This window comes from Crinia signifera, chromosome 6 (assembly GCF_055691185.1).
Source record: "Crinia signifera chromosome 6, ASM5569118v1, whole genome shotgun sequence".
Classification (NCBI taxonomy): Eukaryota; Metazoa; Chordata; class Amphibia; order Anura; family Myobatrachidae; genus Crinia; species Crinia signifera.
In genome coordinates, this window is record NC_139222.1 from 129448866 (window position 1) to 129474398 (window position 25533).

At 43.9% G+C, this 25533-nt stretch overlaps 1 protein-coding gene across 12 annotated transcripts in view; it reads left to right on the plus strand.

Moving 5' to 3' along the window:
* Positions 1 to 25533, plus strand: part of LOC146008165 (uncharacterized) — a 147299-nt gene that overhangs the window by 116538 nt on the left and 5228 nt on the right. For 11 of the 12 annotated variants that reach the window (XR_014444472.1, XM_083147158.1, XM_083147157.1 and 8 more), the window contains one exon: positions 12071 to 12141. The exons of the other annotated variant lie outside the window; for it this stretch is intronic. Coding sequence is in view for 10 of the 11 variants with exons in the window: in XM_083147158.1 (XP_083003284.1) it covers positions 12071 to 12141 (71 nt within the window). In the remaining variant the exon portion in view is untranslated. The remainder of the gene's footprint in view (positions 1 to 12070; positions 12142 to 25533) is intronic. 12 annotated transcript variants of the gene reach the window in all.

Below are 25533 nucleotides of genomic sequence, written 5' to 3' on the forward strand. Positions count from 1 at the left end.
TGACCACATGCATTTAAAAACAACAGCATTATGGTTCAAAAATATACAATCCATCAATATGTATTGGTGTAGGTCTTAAGAAAAAACTGTTTCTGGGTGGATGGTATCTAGGTGGTAGGTAATTTCGCTATAAAATAATATAAAATATACATAAAAAATATATTCCCTATAAAACAAAATATATATAAAAAATAAAAAATAAAAAATAAAAAATATCAGAAAACATAAATCATAAATAAATCAAGGATTAATTAGGTTTTTTATGTATATTTTTATTTTATTATTATTACTAAAAAATTGTTTTGTTTATTTATTAATTGTTTTATTTTTTTGTTGTTCTGTTTTTGTAAGGGTTATATACCTTTTAAATAGCGCAGGTATTAATAAGTGGTATTAATTAATTAATATATATCCAAATATCAAACATGCGCCTATGGAGGGCGCAGCAATATATCCACTATATACAATGCAGTAACAGCAACCTATAGCGCTAGAATCAAGGTTGTCCCCTTAAAAAACTTGTCTTCCTTTGGAAAATATAAATAAAAATAAAAATAGTAAATATCGGACAGATACAAATAAAATAAAATAAAATTAAATTAACAAAAATTCTTTTGGTTTCTTATTCTTTTTCATGTTTTTCTGCAAAGGCTCCATACCATTAAATAACGTAGGTATTAATAAGCGGCATTAACATTTAAAAACCACACATCTATCTATAGTAAGCGCAGCGGCATATCAGCCATATGCAATACAGCAGCGGCAACATATAGCGTTAGAATGACTGTGGCCACTGATTGGACGCTCACTACTATAAAGACTCACAGCAGCGCAGCTTGAATACGCTGCCTATGTGATCAAGCCTTGGCGAAACGCGCGTCATCTGGTCACGTGTGCACACGTGAAACCACCGGAGCGTCTCCGTGCACAAGAACCTGCAAGCATTTACCAGCGGCTTTCGGAGACCTCGCTCCCTACAGGATCGGTAACCAAGGACCCCCTCCCCGTGCAGCACTCTTGTGCCGGCCATTGGCTTGGCCTTAGACACGGGGCAGCGGTCCTTCAATTTATTTATTTATTTATTTATCTGGGTATTTACTAGCCTGATTCCGGCAATTCTCCCCTATGCATTGTGTGATACTCTTTCCCTCCTTTTGTGCTTTTTAATGATATAGTAGTTAAGCGGCTAATATTTTCATTGATTTATTGCCTGGCAGTGTATTGCATGAGAGCAGTTGTGGTATTTGAGCGATTAGATTTGTATTAAGTGGGCTGATTGCCCGACAGTGGACTGTGCGGTTACTCTTGTGCTAATCAAGCCCCCCTTTGTTTGTCCTACAAATCTTTGTATATCAACTTGCGTATCCACATGAGGCTACATATATTGTAGCGCTGTGTGTTTCAGCGTCTTGATAATTCTATCACTTGAGCATATAATCAGGGTTTCTTTCCCTGCGGTAATATCAATGCGAAGCAGCGCACTTTGTGATAGTGAGTGGTGTGGTTTTTTCCTGCATCACATTACCATATAGGCACAATACTAATCTGTGCCACGCTAACCTATCAGCGCATAATTAACTACAACTCAGCTAGATCTAGTGGCTGTCTACATTTGATTGATATATATGCGTCAGGAGGTTGACACATAGTACTTATGTGACCTTGTAAACTCTATGTTAATCCCACCTGCCACCCATGATTAAAACTACCTGGGAATGCTGTATGCACTTGCTATCATATGCTATATGGTGCTTGGACATTCCACAGGCTAATTAGCACCTTGAAATATCAACTTACATTGTAGCCAGGATAATCAACTTATGTATCGTTTTTTTGCTTAAGAGAACATTAAAAAAAACCTTTTGTTACTATATGTGACAGCAGGTCTGCCACATTGTTTAATTATTGCTACTTTAAAACCCAAGAGGGAATCACATCATTGAATGTATCAAAATTTAGCTAGGGAAGCTGCCGGAATTCAAAATTGATATTATAAAAACCAGAATTGTGTATATACATATATGTAAATAATATTTTGATTGCTGTTATGTGTGAATTATTGTTTATTCCCTTGAAATTTTGATTTATGCTGACCCATGATTATAGTCCTTATCTCAAATATCAATTGAGATTACACTTACATTGCCTATTGGTTAAAGGCATTAAGGATATATGACGGTCAGCTTTCCTAATTAAAGGGTTATTTTCACACACACCAGCTATGCCTAAAACCCTGTAGAGGACCAAATAAATCGCCAATATTGATTAAATTAACTTTATTAACAGTAACTTTGGTTACCAACCTCTAAACACTCAGCAAGTTATATAAAAAATCACACTAAAAATACTTTAAATATTAAATATATTTCTATTGAGCAACTTTTTGTGATTAAGGTATTAAGAGTGCACCCCACCCGAGTTTCTTTTTCTTTTATTTTTCTTGTTAAACTTATATCTAACTCGGGGGTGCACCACTGACCATTACACTAAACCAGACAAAGGCTATTTGCTATCAGTCTGACTGTAATGATAATTTCAGAAGTTATTCTTTCATGTTAGTCAGTTATACCTTTAATCCGCTATCCATTATATAATTATCTTTCTTTCTGAATTTCTTAACCCCACCTAGTGCAGACTTCCCTCAAACCCCCTCTTTTTCCAGAAGGGCACTTGTTGCCTGGAAGCATGCTAAAGCTTACCGTCACCACCGAACGGACCTGGGAGGATGCTGAGGATGGGGGAACTCCTGACTGACCTGACAGGCTGAATAGGTGAATGCTCTCCGTCTCTGTGTCCCTGGAGCCCGCTGCCCACATGGGTTACTGTACATGCTTTTACCTTACTCCACTTACTGAGTGTATTTAATAGATTGTGTGCTTTTAATTTTAAAACGTTATTTGCACTATTCTTGGTTTCATTGAGCCCTTTAGGAATTGGTCCATTAAATAGAAACAAAGATAAGGAAGACCAGCTTGTTTTGATATGCGCTTTATAAACGGCTTTTCTTAGTGCAATATATGAAATAAAATCATGCCAATTATATGATGCAGTATTGCACTATGAGCTTTTTTCAGGTTAGAGAAGAGGTGACGGTCATTGACCAACCAGAGAGAGCGTGTGTAGGAAATGAGGTTGGAGATGTGGGGAGCAGTGGAGTTAGAGAAGCTTTTGTATGTGAGGGTGAGGAATTGAACTACTACTGATGCATAGTGATGCAGTAATTAGTGTCTACATTCCAATAAATATGTGTTATTTTCATAATATTTAAATGCTATACTCTAAAGGCCCATACACAGTAGGAGACTTTGCCAAAATCTCTGAAAGATATATCTTTCGCCAAAGTAGAACATACACACTGGGCTATTTTCCCCAAAAAGCAAGAGATTTTCAGTAGGTGAAAGACTTTGCTGAAAATCTTTCATGTAAAAGGCTATTTACATAATGGTCTGGATTTGAATTCCAAGTGTGGGGGCAGGGGTCATTGTATTTCTGTTCTTGGGGCTTGATTCAAAACTGATTGCTGAGCTGCGTATATATTTGGAGCTCAGCAATCAGGTAAACGCCACCCCGCCCAAGTAAATCCCGCCCATGTACACAGCTATGATTTTATTTGCAGCCATGCAGGTAGGGAGAAATCCATTCACCTGCGCCAGCAATGTATACGCTACTGCAATTATAAAGATATCATTACCACCTTTGTGTTGAGAGGTCCCCAGACAGTAGCCCTCTTCTTGACCCACTCACAGCTCCTCCCCTTGACCTGCTTTATTATTTTTTATTTTAACCTTTGCTGAAATTCTATCCTTGATTTTGCACACTGTAATGCACTATGCAGCACATTGTAATGCCCATTAAATGTTATGCCACACATCGTAATGCCCATTACATGATATGCCACACACACTGCGATGCCCAGTACACATTATGCCACGCACATTTATGCCCATTACACATTATGCCACATACTGCGATGCCCAGTACATATTATGCTACACACCTTGATACCAGTACACATTATGCCACACACCGCTATGCCCATTACACCACATACCATAATGCCCATTATAGGACCTTATTCTGATGACTCGCAAGGCTGTAAAATTCACAGCCTTCCAAGTCCATCAGACGCCACCCAGCACACGCAGTGCCGGCCACCCCCCCTCGCTCACATGACCCCCCACGTAGCTGCGAATGGATGATCTACATAATCATCCCTTCGCAGGTGGGGAGAAATCATTCGTTGGTCTCCGACCATCGAATGATTTCTCCAGCGCTTGCAGTTCAGAGACACCTATATAGTGACTCTGAACTGCGGGCACCCTGTGCGAGGACAGGGCGGGCAGCTGACATCCGGTGATGTCAGCTGCTCGCCCCCCCCCCCCCCCCCCCCGCATGTCCATCATGGCTTCATTAGCCTGAGAACACCCAGCATTATCATGGGAACGCCCATGAAACGCTGGGCGTTCCTATATGCCATTGTCGCTGCCCGGCTTGCCGTGTAGGGTGCGTGCACCCAGCGAACCAAATGTTCACTGTGGGTGCATGCTCCCTGTGCCTGCGCATGGGCAGACGCAAAACATTGGTCCTCCGTGTGAATGCACGGTCCATAATGGTCTATAATGCCACACACTCTAATGCCCGTTAAATATTATGCAACACACTGGGATGTCCATTACATATTATACCACACACCATAATGACTATTACATATTATACCACATTAGTGCCAATTACCTACATTGTTAATTACTAGGGGTTTCTTAATTTCCAGGACAGTCAGGAGTATCCCTGGACGGGTGGTAACCCTAAATAAAATATACATTGGTGGCCAGTGGCTTTGGGAACATATACATGGCTGGCCTGCGCCAGCCATGTATTTATTTATTTATTTATAGTTTCTTATATAGCGCAGCATATTCAATTGCACCTTACAATTGAAAACAACAGTGATTAAACAAACTGGGTAGATACAACCCAACATAAAGGTAGGAGAGCCCTGCTCGTAAGCTTACAATCTATAGGTATAATAGGAGGGATACATAAGGATAGAATTCCATAGCATGGCAGTCCCATCAGATTACAAGACAGTCCTGATGGGATGCAATTAGATATAGATGCTACTGGAGGTTGTGTGGGTATTCCTGAATATGATAAATTTGAATGAAGAGGTGATTTTTCGGGGAACGCTTGAAAGTTTGGAGTCTAGAGGAGAGTCTTAGTGTGCGTGGAAGGACATTCCATAGGGTGGGTGCTGCAAGTGTAAGTGGGAGCAAGTAATTAGTGTGGATGAGAGACGCAGTTCTTGTACAGAGCGGAGAGGTCGGTTGGGGATATATTTTGAGATAATTGAAGAGAAATAAGTCAGTGTAATCAGAGTAATGGCTTTGTATGTAAGTATAAGTATTTTATATTGAATGCGGTAATATACAGGCAACCAATGGAGGGACTGACAGATCGGATCAGCAGACGATGAACGTCTAGCCCAGTGGCGTAACTCCCGGAGGCAATGGAGACATTTGCCGCCGGGCGTTAGCCATCAGGGGGGGCACAGAGAGGCTAGAGAGCAGACAAAATTATGAGTCCCTGGCCGCCACCGCAGCAAGAAACCGGTCGCTGCCATACCCCTGCCCCCCACTGCTCTGAGATGGTCCCCCTACGGCTGCCACTTGCTGCAGATCTGTATAACAGATTTGATCATCTGCGCTGCGCTGCGCTGCGCTGCCCTCCCTACTGCAGTCACAGTGCACACTGACAGCTCACGTCACGTCAGTGGCCTGCTGCAGAGCTGCCCAGGACAGCTGAGCGACGGCTCAGATGTCCAATGATATTATTGGCTGGTGTGCACCGCAGGCTGCCCAGTGGAAGGAGGCGGGACCTCTGAAGCACGGCAGGGATCCACTCTCAGTATCAGGATATCAGCACAAGTAAGACTGGCTAACTCTTTTAGATTATGCATGAAATATATATATGTGTGTGTATATATCATCTACATCTATATACACGTGTGTGTGTGTGTATATATATATATATATATATATATATATAGTGTGTGTGGGTGTGTGTGTATATACATATATATATATATATATATATATATATATATTATATATGTGTGTGTGTGTTTGTGTAACAAATATAATAAAAAAAATGATGGCATATACAGTATGATAGCCATGTGGGGTGGGGTGTGGAGGGGGTTGGGGGGGGGCACCACTAGTTATACCGCCTCCGGGCGCCTCCTATGAACTTACGCCACTGGTCTAGCCAAGATGATCAGCCTCGCAGCTGCATTCAAAATGGATTGTAGTGGTGAGAGTCTTTTCTTAGGAAGACCGGTAAGGAGGCCATTGCAATAATCAATGTGGGATATAATGAGTGCATGGATTAGAGTTTTTGCAGTGTCTTGTGTAAGGTACGGACACATTTTGGATACTTTTTTAGATGGAAGTAACATGATTTAGAGACAGATTGAATGTGAGGAATGAAGGACAGTTCAGAATCGAGAATGACCCCTAGGCATCGATCTTGTGTAGTAGGATAAATTGTTGTGTTCTCAACAGTGATGGAGATATCAGGTTGGTAACTACTCTTGGCTGGTGGGAATATAATTAATTCTGTTTTGGAAATGTTGAGTTTGAGATGGTGAGATTACATCCAAGATGAAATGGCAGAAAGACATCCAGAGACACGGAGCAATACTGATGGTAACAATTCTGGTACAGATGATACTGAAAACCAAAAGAGCTGATTAGTTTCCCAAGTGAGGAGGTATAGATTGAGACTGAGCCTTGTGGTACTCCAACGGACAAAGGTAGTGAGTAGGAGGTAGAATCAGAGAAGTGAACACTGAAAGAGCAATAAGATAGGTAAGATGTATACATTACCGCCATTTAAAATATGCATTGGTGGCCAGTGGCAGCGGTAACGTATACGTTGCTGGCCTGCACCAGCAATGTACAAGTTGCCGCCATAAAAAATATAAATTGGTGGCCAGTGGTGCCAGTAATATATACATTGCAGGCATGTTCCAGCAATGTACTGTATACATTACTGGCTTATAAATAACATCGGTGGCCAGTGGTGCCAGTAACATATAGATTTCTGCCTTGTACCAGCAATGTATATATTACTGGCTTATAAATATGCATTGGTGGCCAGTGGCAGAGGTAACGTATACATGCTGGCCTGCATGTGCCAGCAATGTATATATTACTGGCTTATAAAAAACATTGGTGGGCAGTGTATGCTCCACACAGTGGATCAGGGGGGAAGGAGCAGGCAGTTGTTGGGCGGGGGGGGGGGGGTTGCTTGCATTCTGTTGGTGGCGGGGCATTTTGCCATGTTGTGTGGCCTGGTTGTGCAGCATAGGAGCGGATAATGCGACCATGTGGCATGGGAACGGGGCGGGATGAGTATGCTCGTCTGAGGCAGGGGCGGTCAGCCAGCTGAAAGTGTCACATCTTTCAGCCCAGCGGCTGTACACATCTAGGGATGGGTTATTCCAGTGGCTACTTGGATTCCCCTCTCTGTGTAATGCATGCGATCAGAGGCAGAATTACCATTGGTGCAGCAGGTGCAGTGCTCCGGGACCCACTGCTACCCATGTCACCCTCTTCCTGTCACCAACTGTTATTCCCTGTCACACTCCCTGCCTCTCCCTACATCTCCCGTCACCCTCTGCATCTCCCTGTCACCCATTGCCCTTTGAGTCCTATTGGTAGAAAAGTGCTATATAAATATAATTATTATTATTATTATTGCTGCTGCCATGTTGCATATTGTGAACTTGGGTTGGAGTGGAGGGGGTGGACCCAAATGTTATTCTTGCACCTGGATTCACAGCCCACATGTTCTGCCACTGCATGCACTGTAGGGCTTTTTAGAAATGTTTGAAGAGTTGCAAATATATTCACGGCTACTTCAACATTGGCATTGTGTGTAACTCAAAATCAGAACAAATCACAGTCCAAGAACTTCTCTGCAGCTGGATCCTGATTGGAAGGCAGCAGGAAATGATCCATGTCTATGTATGCATTTCTTAATAAACTTTTGCAGGAAACCTTGATTTTTTTTCTCATAGTAATGTGCTTAGTTATTGCATTTATTATGTATTTTTTGTGAAACTGATCAAATGCCCTCCGGTGGCATAACAGTAGAATTGCTTGTGTTGAGTTCAATACTAAAACTGGTAAGTGCGTGTAGGAGGGATTATAGATAAGAACACACTTTAACACTGAATGGTAAATTGTAGACTGGGGAAAGTAAACAATGTGTTAGCAGCTCATTAGTAGGCAAGCAGAGAGCAGGAGACAGACTGACTGACTGTAATCCTCTGGATAAACAGAGAGAGTGACCTGTGCTAAGCATTTCATCACAATACTTCTTATATCAGGACTTAAGGGCCCTACATACGCAGAGATGTGTGCCAGAGATACATAACGGGAGATTCAGCACAAGAGATTTCACTAATTGGCTCATTTCAGACAATGAGCCACATACAGAGAGATTTGTGTCAGAGATTCAAATTGGGAGATTCAGCACGGGAGATCTCAAATCTGTCACGACTGGACATTGTGCAGCTGGCTACTCTGGATGTGCCTGCCCAGACTGCGCTATATATATATATATATATATATATATATATATATATATATATACACACACAGTATATATATATATATATATATATATATATATACACACACAGTATATATATATATATATATATATATATATATATATACATACACATACATAGTGTATATATATATATATATATACATATATATACATATATATATATATACATATATATATATATATATATACATATACATATACATATACATATACATATACATATACATATACATATATATATATATATATATATATATATATATATATATATATATATATATATATATATATATATATACACACAGTATATATATATATGCATACACAGTTTAATAGTTTTAGTCCCCCATATAAAAAGTTTAATCGTTGGTGGTATAGTGTGGCATCCCCCTCTCCCCTCAACCGTTGGTGGCACAGTGTAAAAAAAAAAAAAAAGAATATACTTACCAACTCCGTTGTCTTCCAGCGTCGCGTCCTCTCACTGCAGCTTCCATCTGACTGCAGAGGGCGGGCGCGGCACCCGGCAGGTCCAGGAAGCGTCTCTGCTGGGCTCCGGCGGCGAGGCTTCCAGGCGGCGGGGCTTCCAGGCGGCGGCAGCGGGGCTTCCAGGCGGCGGCGGCGGCGGGGCTTCCAGGCGGCGGCGGCGGCGGGGCTTCCAGGTCGGTGGCAGCGGGGCTTGACAGTCACAGTCACCGGCATGACAGTCGCTCAGATGGCCCTGCTCATCCCCGCGCCACACATGCGGGAGATGAGCAGGAGCTTCTGAGCGACTGTTATGAATTGACTGACCGGGCCATTCTGAATCTTGTGCAGATTCAGAACGGCGGGGGCGCGCATGTAAATCGCTGTGTGGGCTATATACACAGCGATTTACATGCATTTTCAGGCATTTTCTGAGCGATTTAGTAAAATCGCTCAGAAAGTGCCTGAAAATTGTGCTGTGTGTGGGGGCCATTACAGTACAACCCAGGTTAAAGGACCAATGAAATATATGCAACAATTTAAAACAATATTTACAGATGAACATTTGCAGTGAACATCAGGTGTCCTAAGTTTTCTTCAATTCTTATTAGTGTCTGTCAGCTGCTACAGTATATTCTGTTTACATATTACATTGATTACATTACTAAAGCACGGGCATAGTTCTGTTCACATATTATATTAAATACGTTACTCATAGTTGCCTACCCTCCTGCATTCAGAAGAAGACTCCCTGAAATAGCAGCAATCTCCCTCTCTCCCTCATTAGTCTACCAATCTCCCTCATGTCACCTAACCCACATTACACTGTTACATTTTTTGGGGAAAAAAGGAATGAAAGATAGATACAGTTACCATTTCCCAGCACTTTACCAAGTATAGTAGCTCTAACTAACTGCTTTGGGGCTCATCTACATTTGGATATGTCATTTTAAAAGATTCCTCTCAGATGTAGCAGTGCACACCCAGCAGGAAGGGCACAACGGGTATTAGAATTTCCTTAAAAAGTGTCAAACACATCCAATTTGGGCCGATGTATCGGGGCCTTAAGTAGACCCCTTTACTATGTACACCTTTCTAGTAATAGGTAGGATTTTTGCAGCCTTAATTCTTTGATTCATGGTTCAACGTTCTGTATGTTTAGAGATATTCTGCTACATGTCACTATCCTATGCATTGTTATCTGAATACTGTCACCTCTTGTCAGCTTACACAAGTCTGAATATTCTCTAATTTATCTCATTAACAAGCCATTTTCACCCACAGATTTGAAACTCACTTTATTTTGCATCAAATTCGCTGCAAACTTTAGGAACTTTTGTGCATAGAAACTCCAATAAAAAAGAAGCAGGGTACTTGTGTAGTTTCACGTGCGTCGGAGTCCCCTCGCGGGGCTTGCTTCGCTCGCCCACGCTGCGGGCTCGGTGGCTCGCCACGCTATCTAAAATCAACTCCATGCCAACATGGATAGTGGGGGTTTGAACTATCCATGTTGGCATGGAGTTAAGTTAGTTTATTTTAGATAGTTGTGGCGAGTGTAGAACCCGGAAGTAGCACGGCGCCGTGAAACTACACAAGTACCAGAAGCAGTTCATGAGATCGTCCAATCACCCTGTCTGTTACTAAAATCACTTTGCAGTGACATAAGTTACATTTCTTTCACATTCTGGTTTTTAGTCAGAGCTTGTATACAGTATATTGATGCCACACAAATCACTGACATTTTTGAAACAATAGACACACATGATAGGCAACAAATGATAAATTTCAACCCAAATAAAATGAAGGAAAACAATTACCGGTATTTAGGCATTCCATTCATCATCCAATATAAAGAATTAGAGAAAATCATTCGTAAATATTGGAGCATTTTGTTGAAGGTCCTGTTATTAAGGGGCGGGATGTACTAATGGGAAAATGCGGTAAAACGGGGGTTTTACCGCATTTTGCTATGTACCATTGCCTGTCCGCCCCGTCTCCGCCGGGCAGGGTATCTCCACCTCTGGGTGACAATACCCTATAAAAGCCTATGGGCTTCTATCGCCGCCCACCGTTCGCGCGACCCCCCCTCCCATTCTCCATCAATCAGGAGATGGCGGGGACACTGACAGCCGCCGGGATGTGACTGAGACCCCCGCACACCACATTACAGGTATTGCGGGGGTCTCCGTCATCGCACCCTGATACTAGCCGCATATGTTAGTACATATGCGTTAGCATCGCGGCGGCTGGGCGGCTGTTGGCGATGTATATTAATACATCCCGCCCTTAGCCTTTGAGTGCCAACATCTTAGTAAGAGATGTGCAAAATATCCACTAAAAATGTCAGCCTCACTCACATTTGTTGTAAATATAAATTCAAATAAAAAATGTTGTGTACAAAAAGATTATATTACCTATATCAGGTAAACATTACAGGTCATTATTATGAATAAAAATGTTTGCTTGGCAATTTTCACACCTATTTTGACAAATATACATGGCAATCAAAGTGTTAAAAACACTTTCAAAGTAAGCCAACTTTTATATACTGTAAAGCCCAAAACGTGAGAAACAACCTAGTAAAAAAGTGTCTCTAGTAAAACATCCAACCTCGACCTTATAAAATCTAAAGGGTTCTAAATATGTGGTTCCTGCATAATATGCAAAAACTGTAAACACAAGGATACTGTCATCCGACATTACATGTCCTCACAGAAAAGTAAGGGCTTTCTCATCAGAGATTTTATTACTTGCCACAATATAAATCTTATTCATCTCCTCCAGTGTTCCTGTAAAAACAATACACAGGGAGAGGTAGTAGGAAATGAAAGGACAGGATGGCAGAACATCTGCAAAATATCCGCAAAAGGGTTACCCAGCCATAATGTCTCAGCACATTTTGAAACATTCCATGAATGTAAAACCACGGAATTTGATTTTCTTTTTTTTTTTTTGCGTATTCAAAAAGTGAGTGGGAGCTGGAGGAAAGATGTACTAGAAGAATCTCTTGCTAAAGCAGAAACGGAAAACAATTCTAAGGTAGGGACCCTGAACCCAGGGGGACTCAAAGTAGATTGTGAAACCAAGTGGTTTTTGTGACAGGTTTAGCTTTTTCGATATATTAGGTCAGGGTTAATATGTCTGTTATCTTAGAATTGTTTGAATTTAAGATTATCTTTAACATGTTAGCAACCAGGGCAGTAATAGTAATTGAATTGACTAATGATTTACCTCGTGATATGCACTTCTCAAGATTCAATATAGTAGTGCACTTCACTTCAACGTCTGTTTCCAAATAGTGGTGTCTTCCACCATCCATTTGTACCTGCAGTCCAGAATTCCGTTAAGACACAGATGTCCTTTTATTTAGGTCTGCTATTAATTGCACTATTATATATACAGTAAACTGTATACATTTGGCATCAAGCAAAGCCTATATACAATTGGGTACTTGTGTACTTTCACGGCTCCCATCGCATGCCATATGTAGTGGCATGCGATGGAATGCGATTTTTGCCGTTTTTAAGCATTTTTTTTTTTAAATCGCATCGCATGCGATTTTTTACAGAAATGCATCCAAATTCATTGAAATTAGTATCAAACATGTTCAATGGCCCCCAAATGTAATTTTTCAGGCTGTACCACCCCCACTATCAACGTGAACCCGAAGCGTGGCGAGCCCGCGAGGGGCGGCGGTACGCGTCCTATGACCTTTTCATACCCCCACTATCCACGTCGGCGTGGAGTTGAAAATAGAAAGTGTGGCGAGCGCAGCGAGCCACCGAGCCCGAAGCGTGGCGAGCGGACACCTGTGAAGCCCGCGAGGGGACGCGGATACCTGTGAAGGTACCTGTGAAGCGATCGCATGCGATGCGATGCGATTTTTTACTATGCGATGGACATTGTGGGAGCCGTGATTGTACACAAGTACCTACAATTGTCAGTACGCCCCGAAAAGCTCAGTGTTTCCAAAACACACCATTTGAGGGTATTAGGAAATACAAGTGTATTTGGAAATATGGCATACTTCTTGTGGACAGGTCTTATCACTTATGATGGCCCTTTATGCACTTCTGGAAATATGGGGCTGCATTCCACCGGAGCCTGTGATTCACCTTAGCTTTCAATTAATCCCCAGAAGTTTACATCCATGATAGGTACGCGTACGCCTCTATTTGCGGCAGAAGTAAAGTGCATTCCACCTAGGTGGAATGCATATCTTACACGGATTTACATTAATAACTCCATCTGGCTTTAACAAAAGTCTTCTACTACTTTAAAACGCTTAATGTATTATGCCCAGCCACTGCTTATCTCTTCTTAAAAAAGTGTTTTAAATGAACAATGTTTTTTGACCAGTGCCGGCACTTTACTTAAGGGTGGCACTACAAACAGGAATATAAAGCACACACTGGCTCTCTCTTCACACCCTGAGGAAGACTTTTATGTTGAAACGCGTTGGTAGAGAGAGTGGACATTATGTTGGGAATCCCAGCTTGTTAAGGCTCCGGGTGACACCATTCTTTGGGGTTACAGTTCGGACCCTATTAACCCTTTCTGTTAATTGCCGCTTACACATAATTTTTTATCCTTGCAAGCAGGAAAATTATGCAGATTGGCCAGATAACATACCATTGTTTTATATATATATTTTTTATTAATATACTTTGTCCCATGTTGAAAAAAATATAGTATTTTTAGTATCTGATCACTTATTTATTTATGTCCTATTGCACATTGTAATGGTAGGAATATTAAGAACATCAGAGAGGAAGGAGGCCTACACATGAGGCGATTTCAGTGCATTTTCTAAGTGATTTCACTAGATCGCTTAGAAAATGCCCCTATATTGCTCCGTGTGTAGTAGCATAGCGACAGTGTCGCTCGGTGGAGCACACTGGCCTTGACAGTTCGCTTAGCACTGTGTGGTAGATTTATTAAGCTAGGTGAAGTGATAAGCTGTCTGGTTTTTATCACTGGCCAATCAGCTCCTACCTGTGAAGTTACAGGCTTGGTTTGAAAAATGACAGTTAGGAGCTGATTGGCCGGTGATAAAAACCAGACACTTTATCACTTCACCAAGCTTAATAAAACTACCCCACAGTGCTGACACATTGCTGTGTGCTGAGCGATCTAGCATCTCAGAATGCTTAGCAAATCACACCATGTATAAAGGGGCATACACACGGAGCGATTTTGTGCTCTGACTAGATTTCTTAGAAAGTAAGTACAGATCGCTCTGTGTGTATACCCCGAGCGATTACGATGCGCAGTCCTGCATGTCGCGATGGCCTGCTAAGCCAGTGCATGCCATCAAAATCTAGTCAAAATGCTTAGTAAGTGACTGCAAATCTCTCTGTGTGTACAGAATGAGCGATACTGATCGCAATCTCTCATTCTGAACCACTACCAGGCCTTAGCACAAATCATTGCATGTGTCCATGGGCGATCTGGACACAGGGAAATCAACTACACTAAATAGCTTAGCACACATCTCTACGTGTGTATGCCCCTTAAGCACCACAGAGTTCCAAACAGCTAAAGCAAGAAATATATCATTACGAGAGTTATACAGCATCTCATTGCTGTCCGTATTAGATGTCATCTTTAGTCACCGATCAGTGGTAAATGAACAATGTGTGCAGGTTGTGCAGTGCATACAGGCCCTCATGCCAAAGGGGGCCACATGCCACCAACCCTGCACTCATAATTCTCAACTCCTGCTGTGTGCTCCAAAAAGACCAACCAGGGAATTACTCCATCCATAAGACAATTCAATACCGCTGCCTGCTGCATTAGCTTAGCTTTGTGGCTCCAACCCAATCTCTCCAAATCTCCTCTTCTCAAATAATCTGGCTTGGTCTAGAACTTGCCCTACACTCATTTTTGGCCCAGCTTTGTAGCTTCTATGGACTTCCGTACTCAGGTGGTCGATGTTCAGGCACTCAGGTGGTCGATGTTTCTGCATCTGCATCTCAATTGCGCAAGAGTATGCAGTTGCTGAGATTGTTGTGATGGTTTCGGGCATCTCTGTTCACTTCTGAGCACCTTGAGCCCTGTTGGAGAAAGATCATGGAGTGCACCTTGTGTGCATGAAGTGACATAAGTTTTATGGCCCATGCATAAAATGTATTCCAGAAGCCCTCGGCAACAAGTGATGGGGTGTGTTTTTGTTTTTCTGAGGGTCGGATTGGATGTTACACAGCAGGCTGTTATTGGCTAGGAATTGTTATGGGAGTGTTTAAGGTTAGGATTATGGGAGATTCTAGAATATTCTGCCTCTTTGATTTCAAACGTTGGACTGATAAGTACTGTGTTGAATTCAGAGACCATATATCACTGTTTCTCACTATCTTTATCTATATCTTTCCTTTATTTCTTTTATTCTTATTGCCATCTGGTAATTTACCTCACATACTTTATCTTCCTGTCATCTCCTTAATAGCTTTCTATCTTTTCCTTGTCTTCTATCTACTCTGTGGAAATGTCTGCCAGGCCAAGGAGGGATGCTGGTGTCCCTGCTCGCTTCCTTCAGGGAGCAGGGGTGCCATCTACCTCAGGGGCGAGAGGGCGGGCAAGGGCTAGGAAGCAAGCAGGGCCTGGTCCGGCTTCTGTCCCTTCCCGAGTGCGCACCCGACCGCCTGGCAGAGATGCGGTGAGAGGCCTGTCAGGCTCTCCTGCACCGCTTGCTAGGCTGCGTTCACCCGCGGCTGATGCTCAGTCAGCGCGCAGGTGGCGGGAGGTGGGCCCCGAGGCAGACGCTATGTCTGCTGACGGGCAGGTAGTAATGGCGCCCACGGTTGCGGCGCGATCAACGCGCGGGCGCCGTGGGAGGATGGAGTCGCCCGCGGCTGATGCCCAGTCAGCTCGCGGGCGTCGCTCTGTGACACGGCCGCCCACAGCTGCTTCAGCTCGCGGGCGGCCGGAGCAGGATGTAGCGCCGGCCGGGGGAAGAGGCCGCGCGCAGGCAGCGGAGGGATCTCGCCGCCGTCAGCCCGGCGCTATACGCTCGCGTCGGGCTGGCGGGGGTCAGGGGTCAGCGGCGGTGCAGGGGTCTTTGCAGCAGCAGCGAGGGACTCGCGCTGCTAGGGGTGTAAACCCCATGGTAACGGAGGTCAGCACAGGGCGCCAGGGACAGCCCAGGCGCCCTGTTTCAGCTAGGGGGGGTAGGCCTGCGCGTGGCAGAGGCCGCGCAGGGCTGCCCCCTGGCGGTGATTTAGTAGATGCTGGGGAGATAGATATAACTCCCCAGCATTATGAGGAGGATTGGGATTATGCTCCGGTTGGCACCAATGCCAGAGCAAGAAGGAGGAATAGGAGGGCACTTCATTTTGATGTGCCTGCAGAGGGATCAGGGGATGGAGGTTCATCCACTGGTTCCTTTGAGGAGCGAAATGTTATGGCATTGGTTCCAACCGGAGGCAGGGGTAATCGTTCAGGGTCCCACCGTACTTATGCCGAGGTGGTGAGAGGGGAGGGTGCCCCCTCTGGGAACATGGCTTCGGTATCCGCGATCTGTGCAGCAGTGGTATCCGCCATAGTGCCCCTGTTAACCACCGGTCCAGGTGGGCAGGGTGCGGGTGGTCAGGGTCCAATAGACGCTGCAGCACTGACACAGGCCATGGTGCCGGCACTTTCCTCTGCCCTGGGTGCCACCAGCAATGTGTCGGCTGGGCCTGCTGTTACGCATGACTTGATTGATGAGACTAATGCCCCTTTTGTGCCCGCAGTAGCAGGCACTTCGGGAGTCATGGATCAAGCAGCAAGGGGACGCCGACGAGGTGATGGCAGCAGGTCTGGAGGATCGTCGCATTCTGGTGGTGAGCTGCCTTCCGACCCTGATTGGGTTAAATCAGGCGGGTCAGGGACGGGTAACTCTGACACTGAGGGAACTAGCTCATCAGGAGGCGGGAGGCGCAAGAAGGGAAAGCGTGGCAAGCGGTCAGGTAGGAAGCGCGGACACAGGCACTCGGACAGTTCGCTGGCCTCCACTTCTTCTGAGTCACCCTCCTCGTCGGATGACAGGGTGAGGAGATCCAAGAGGAAGAGGAGACGTACAAGGCGATTCCCGAGTGAAGATTCAATTGTCACAGTTGAATCCGATTCGGTCCAGTGCGCAAACACCGCAGTAATGCGGGGGTTGCGTCCAAGGATGCGGGATAGGATTAGGAAGGGCAAGTATGTTAACATATTTGCCCTTACTAGCAAAAGCCAGAAGGCGCTGATTGCTGCGAGAAAGAAGGGCACTGACAGCGAGGAGGCGCTTATGACTTATAATAACTGGGTGCGAGGAATGCTGGTCTTCGCAGCTTGTTATATGGAGTCTAGGCCGGATGAGTATATGAGTTTGATACGGTATCAGTATCTGATTCATAACTTATACACATCATACCGCGGCTATGGATGGCGCACGTATGATGAAGAATTCCGGCGTAAGCAGCATGGGAAAGATATTTGTGACTTCGGCAGGAAGGACATTGATCTTTATGTTGAAGTCACAAATTCGGCCGTACCAATGGGTGAGGCTTCCTCAAAACCTTGGAATAGGAAGCAAGGGGGCCAGGTGTCAGGGGGCAGTACAAAAAGAGTAGGTCATGGGAAATGCTTCGCCTACAATAACAACACTTGTAACCTGGGTCAGAAGTGCCGTTTTCGGCACTCCTGTATCAGGTGTGGAGGCGGTCATCCCATTAAAGACTGTAGCAAACCAGCGCAGGGACAGGGTGGAGCTTCTGGCAACAGGCAAATCCGCGGTCCAGCGGAGCCAAACCATGCTTAGAGCTCCATCTCCTGTCCGGCTACAGGCCATGTTGCCATGGTTGGAGAGGTACCCCTTTAGAGAGGAAGCAGAATTCATTAAAAATGGATTCTCAGAGGGGTTCGCCTTGCCAATCTCGGGTAACATTAATCAAGGGTCTGTCAAGAATTTGCGTTCGGCATATCAGTTTCCTTTAATTGTTAAGGAAAAGGTTAGTGTCGAGGTGAATTTAGGCCGGATGGTTGGTCCTTTTGAAGAGCTTCCTATTCAGGGCATGATCCTTTCCCCAGTAGGAGTAGTCCCCAAAAAGGTGGAGGGTAAATTTAGGCTGATTCAGCATCTATCCAGCCCAAGGGGTGCATCAGTTAATGATGCCATCCCTGAGGAATTGTGTAGGGTGGTGTATCAATCTTTTGATGAGGCCATTGCATTAGTGAGGTCATTTGAAAAAGGGGCTTTGCTTTGCAAGATAGATGTTGAATCAGCGTTCAGGTTATTGCCTCTGCACCCATCAGCTTTTAAATTCATGGGTTTTAAATTAGATGACGGGTATTATTTCGATAGATGCCTTCCCATGGGGTGTTCCATTTCCTGCGCTTATTTCGAACGATTCAGCACCTTTTTGCAATGGTGTTTGCATGACGTTTCTGGAGAGTCCGGAATAGCGCATTACCTAGATGATTTTCTGCTAGTTGGTCCACCAAACTCTGATAGATGTTTGGCCCTATTAGAGTGTACTCAGACACTTTTTAAGTCGTTTGGGGTACCAATAGCGGAGGATAAAACCGAGGGCCCAACTACAGTATTAACCTTTTTAGGGATTGAAGTGGACACAGTACAGGGACAATGTAGGCTCCCAAGAGACAAGATCAACCGTTTACATGAGGAAATCTTGTTTGGCCTTGCAGCAGGTAAACTGACGCTTAAACAGGCTCAATCATTATTGGGTTTGTTTAACTTCTCCTGCCGGGTAATACCCATGGGTAGGATTTTCATGCGAAAATTAGAAAGGGCTACCGTGGGGATAAGGAGGCCTCATCATTTCATTAGGCTCACAAGCGAAATACGGCGTGACCTGGTTATTTGGGATGCCTTTTTGTCTCAATTTAATGGAGTTTGCATATGGCAGGAGGCACCTATTCCCAATTCTATTCTGGAACTATATACCGACGCAGCGGGCGCCACTGGTTTTGGTGCTTTCTTCGCCGGTAGGTGGTGTTCAGAATCCTGGCCTGCTAGCTGGGTAGAGAAAGGTTTCACGAGGAACATGCTTCTATTAGAAGTGTTTCCCATAATGTTTGCCCTTGAGCTGTGGCATGATGTCTTAAAAAATAAGGAAGTGGTTTTTTGGTGTGACAACCTAGGGGTTGTTTACGCTATCAACAGACAAAAATCTACTTCCTTAGAGGTTCTCAGGGTTATTGGTCAGATCGTGCTGACATGTCTGGTCAACAACATAACGTTGAAAGCCAGACATGTCCCCGGGGTACATAATGAAATAGCCGATGCCCTTTCGCGTTTTGAATGGCAGCGTTTTAGACGTCTGGCACCAAGTGCACGTTTAACGGGTGACATTTGCCCTTTTTATGTATGGCAGGTAATACACCCGGAATGGAGGGGCTAGCACATAGCTCTTTGGCGCCGGCTACGTTTGCCGCTTATTTGTCGGCTTGGCAGACTTGGAGCCAATTCCTATTGGAAAGGGGCAACAGAGGTAAGACTTTAAAATCATTAATTCTTGCCTTTGCGTGGCGTTTCTATGTAACCGGGAAGTCTCGTGGCGCAGTGAGTAAGGCCTTAGCAGGCATCTCTTACTTTCTGCGTTTGAAAGGGAAAAGGGACATTACGAAGTCCTTTTTCCTGCAGAGAATGCTCAAGGGCTGGGCGAGATTACAAACACCCATTCCCGACAGGCGGCGGCCAATTGACGGCCGTCTGTTGGGAAGGCTTGTTCGCGCCCTGAAAACAGTTTGCTCTCCGTATGAGGCCAATCTGTTCGCCATGGCCTTCGTCATGGCCTTCCATGGGGCGTTCAGGGTAGGTGAGCTGGTGGCACCATCTCGGTCATCGGCTTCACCTATGCTGACAAACCATGTCGTCGTTGCCCCCGACGGGTTATGGTGCAGGGTACAACGGTCCAAGACCGACGTAGTTGGCAGGGGGCGTTGGGTGCGAATGGGTTCCTGCTCGGATCGGCGGATCTGTCCGTTGGCCGTGGCGGGGGCTTATTCGTACTTGCGTCCTGACGTGCCTGGGGGTTGGCTCATTCACCAGGATGGGTCTCCCCTGACTCGCTATCAGTTCAATGCGGTTTTGAAACGGGGTATTCTGCACCTGGGTCTTTCACCGGAGATGTATGGGACACACTCTTTTCGCATCGGCGCCGCCTCGGCTGCCGCTGCGGCGGGTTGGTCCGATAGATCTATTCGGGCACTGGGTAGATGGAGGTCTGGTGCGTTTCGACGTTACATCAGACCTTGATCTGGCAGTGCGCCCCCTCTGAGGATTAGCCGCTCGCTCAAACACGCTTTAGTGTTTGGGGGGCCTTGAGGAATTTTTTATTGCCACCAGTTTTAATTACGGCTTCTGCCGGCTGGTGGGTGTGTTTTTTGCCTCAAGTCAGATTGGGGCGACCCAAATCCCCCCCCCCCCTTAAACCCAACCAATGTTAGGGATTGAGCACAGCCCAATGTCAGGATATACCTATTTTAAATTAAGCTAATTCAAATCCATACTAATTCTTTTAAACATTCTTTTTTCAGGCATGAGGATTGACCCACAATGTATCTGGTTGTTGGGTCATTCCTTCGTTTACTGGTTATCAGTTTCCACTAATGTTCTGGATTACTCTCAGTATCCAGAACTGAATCTGTTCAGATGGATAGGGCACCGTGGGTTGCGGTTTTCGCAATTTAGGCAGACATTCGAAGAGGCAGTGGAGAGGTTTGGTTTTCCATTGTTTTTAATTGTGCATTTAGGGGGGAATGATTTAACGTCCAGAACTTGTCTGGATGTTAGATTTGAAATTAAGAACGAGTTATTGGATATTTTGCAGCGTTTCCCCTTTTGCAGAGTATTTTGGTCCAATATTATACCTAGGCAGAATTGGAGGGGTGCTCTTAATCCTGGTGCAATTGACCTGGTTAGACGGAGGGTGAACTCAGTAGTGGGTCGAGCGGTCTGTCAGCATGGCGGATACTCGATTCCGCATGCGGGTATCACCTTCCGCGATCAGAGGTTGTACAGGAGTGACGGAGTACACCTTTCAGAAGAGGGTATGGCCTTGTTCCTTAGGGATATTTTAGAGAGTTTGAGAGGTACAGTATGTAGTTTAGTCTATGGTGGCGGTGCCGGATCAGGAGATCTCGGCAGGTGGCCGGTCTCAGAACGGTGGCTAGGTTAATTTCTGTATTAACACCTTTTGAGATTCATTTCCCTTGAGGGGCAACTCCTTTGGAGAAAGTGACTTTGGCATGGCAACAGTTTTCCTTCAGGGGCATCACCGATCCAGGTGGGCCCTTTATGTCGCTTTAGTTGAGTTGTGACCTGATGGGGAATATTTAGATCGTTCAGGCAGGTGGCCTGAACTTTATTTTAAAATTTTATTGTAAGGACAGGGATGTGGCAGGAGGCCAGTTCTTGTTCTTTTGGGCAGTCGGCCCAAGAAATCTTTATTTAAAGCTGTTCTGACCTCGCCACCATAGATAGTTAAATTTAAATATTATAATTAGATCAAATAGGCCGCCCTCTTTCAGAAAAATAAAAAGACGACCCCATTCACCACATTTCAGTTGTCCGAGTCGTTATTTTAGATAAGAAGATTTGAATGGTGCATGAATGCAGTGGGTCATGAAAGACTTAATAACTTGTGGGTGGCTTTACCTGCAATTCCCTGCAGTTCCCCACAAAAAAAGTTCTTTCAACACCTCTGTACAAATCTTTCACCTTTCACTTTTACCTCTATGTCTGCACATTTCTTTTGACTGATGTAATAAAACATCCTCAAATAAGTGAAACATAAACGGTACTAAAGGGAGTGCATCTACAGTTGCAATAGGTTGGCATTTGATGTGGCATATTTAATATTTTATCCATGCATATTATCAGGAGATATTGCATTGCCATGGCAATGGCCATGATGCCTCCCTTAAGGGGGCATCAAACAGTTTTGTGTGAATCACAGCCACCGTGCAAATCGCGGCCACGATGACTCCCACCTATGGGAATATCACACTGAATAAGATTGGCTTCCTAGAATGAGAATAGGAACACAGAAAAGGAATATCACATTTTTTGTAAGCAATTTCTTATTTTTATTTAAACACATTGTTGTGTAATAGTTGTGCTAGCAAGACACTTTTCTCATTCTCCTAAATTGTTTCTTTTCTATCTGCAATTAATGTTTTTTTTCCGGAAATAGTTATCTACACACCAGTTCTTAACTGACACTGTATAGAAGGATCATTTTCTTCAGGGCAATCTGCAGTAATAGGAGTAAACACTTTGGATACATACTTATGGGCACCTTAGCATATGCATGTAAGGCAATGACCTGCCCTTACTAGCTGAGCACTATAACAAATATTGCTTCTATATAAATGGCGGTTTTCACAGCTGGCATGTAAACCATGAATGCAACTTATTTAAAGTGAATACATTGCATTATTTCTGCATCTTTATCATATCAGGAGAGTCAATAATTGTCTAGAAAGTTTTATACTAGTGTGAAACCTGTTAATGGCTGAGTGTTTACAAATACATATACAACCACACTGGCCCCCCACCAGGTCTACTGTTAGCGTTTATCATCTACACACACCACACAGCAGGATCTCGTCTCCAGGAGGGTCTGACGAGATGGAGTGCACAATTAATGATCCCATCACTAATTACCTGAAATGCTAGTGGGTGGCAGATTACATACAAGCATTGCTTCCTGGTTACCATCTGCAAGAGCACATCATTATCTTATGTCCAAAAGTTGATCTGTACCATTTATAACTTGTCCCCTTATCTGGCAGACTATTCTATATCATGATTGTCCAATGGATTACCTGCAAAGGATTTATGAGGACTTTTTTTATGGTCCATTCCTTTATGAAGCCTTATAGTCAATGTTAAGAAATTGAGTGAAATCCAGACAAAACCAAGCTGGCTTGCTGCGGCCCTATAAAAATATATTGTGTTTGTGTGTTTTTCACATGCATCACCATGAAAACTTATCATTTCAATACTTTTTATTGCTGTACATTCCCATTTATAATACATGTTTTATTGTCCCCTACACATGCCTTTTAAAGGGATGATAGTGTCGGCAGACGTCATTCATGACCATGGTAATTAATTTTGGTACTTATGTATTATCTGGGCTCCCATGTTAAATGAACCCCATTTTTTCATACCCCCACTATCCAACTACGCATGGAGTTGATTTTATATAGTGTGGCGAGCGCAGCGAGCCACCGTGCCCGAAGCGTGGCGAGCGGACGCGGTCTCATAAGAAAAACAGGAGCCCAGATATTACATAAGTACCTTAATTTTCATTTCAATTTCCTTCTGAATGCTGATGAAAGCTTACTTCTGCATAACTGAAAGCAGTTAAATAGTTCTGTGTGTTATAGCTTGGCTAAGAGGATATCAGTATTCTACTCTACTATATTCTACAGCTGCAAAATCGAAGCTATATACTGTAGTAGCCGTTTTACCACTTTAATAAACTTTTTATTACAGTGGAGTTAGGCCTATGTGCCTCGAATGTAATTATATTATACAATTCGCTCACTAATCACTGTTACTGTTATTTAACCATAACATAGAAAACACTAAAATATAGACTTAATGTATTGTAAAATGCTTTGTGATGTCTTTGTATTTTTTTATATTTTGTTGTTGTTAATGTTGTTGTAAGGGTAAAACAATACAATACATAGTTTTTATTGTGCTTGTGTCACATACACCATACTAACTTTTCAGTAAAAACACTTAAAATCTATTACAGGCAAAATATATAGCATTAATTATGTCCTGGAGATTATGCACAAAAATCGAGATTGATTATTTTTGTAACTCTAACAGTAATGCACTATGTTTTGAGATGTTAGCAAGGCTACATCTCCAACTATTCTCCATCTATGTAGAGCAGGGCCACCATCAAGGTGGTACTGTGGGCACAGCAATCCTCGGCCCTGCCACTCTGACAGAGAGGAAAGGGCCCGGGCCACTTATACCCCCAACCACATCGCCCGCAGTCATGCCCAACTGCCTCCGCTGTGCTGCCCCTGATGAAGCTCACTGCTCCCGGAGTGTTTTAGAGAGCAGGCTTCTCCTTCACCTTTAGATGGTGACCATTTAAAATGCGGCACCATCTGGTAAGTCAATCAAAGCTTGCATACTGGCAGCCTCTGACTAGCTGCCGGGCCGCGAGCGCCAATTGGCTCACAAGTCAGCGCTGTATGTTAAATGGCCGCCAGCATTCGGAGGTGGAGGAGAAGACTGCACTCCTATAAAAGCACTTTGGGAGCAGTGGGATTCAGTGGGGCAGCAGGGATCAGGCAGAGCCGTGCGGAGTGTGAGGGGGGGGGCGGGACTTGAAATCTATCACAATTTCTAGCAGCAGCCCTGGTGAGTTATATTTTTTTCTGTGCAAGGTAAATACTGACTGCTTCATTTTTACATTACAATTTAGATTTTAGTTTGAACACACCTCATCCAAATCTAACTCTCAGCACATGTTGCATCTGCCCCACCTGCTGTGCACCATTGTTCAACTCAGATGTGTTTTTTTTATTTATTTGCTCTTCTAGCACATGAATCAGGCCATGTATCTGTTATTAATACATACCACACACATCAGGGGTGCCTAGACTGTATTTTTTGGAGAGCCATAATAAGAAACATATTGTGAACAAGGGGCCACAAAATATTGTCTCACATTTGCCTCCCAGCAGTTAGGGAAAGTTTGCCAAAACTAATTAATATGTATGTATGAAAACATATTTTGAATGATTTGTTATTCAAATTTGTTTACTTTGATGAGATGCCAGTATGCCACATGGCAGCATCCATGATTCATAATATACCACATTCAGTAAGGCTGCATTTGGCCAGCAGTCCAATGATTGGCTGTCCCTGGTCTGGTATTTAGGACGTGTGCTAGAAGAGTATGAATTTTCTGTAAATACATGTCATGTGTTAGTTACTATGGTATTATAACAAATGTGTATTTTACTAAATATTTGTGAAGAATAGATCATGTATATATGTATGCATAAACTTTGCCCAGGACCAGATGGGTATGGATCATTGGGTCGACCTAAAGATGGTCAACAGTCATCAGGTCAACACCCTTGGGTTGACATACTGCGGGGTCGACAGGGATCAGGTCGACAGGTCATTAGGTTGACACAAGCATTAGGTCGACATGGTCTAGGTCGTCAGTCAAAAGAATGACATGGGGGTTTTCACTGTTTTTTAACCCGGATGTCAACACCGTCGAGATGGACACAGGATTAAGTGCTCTGCATCCCCTCGCATGGCTTGCTGTGCTCACCATGCTTCGGGCACGGTGCCTCGCTGCGCTTGGCACACTATTTTATTCTCCCACCACACCATAGTGCTGGAGTAGCCAACAATAGTCCCCGAGAGCTACCAACAGTGCGTGTTTTGCAGGTCTC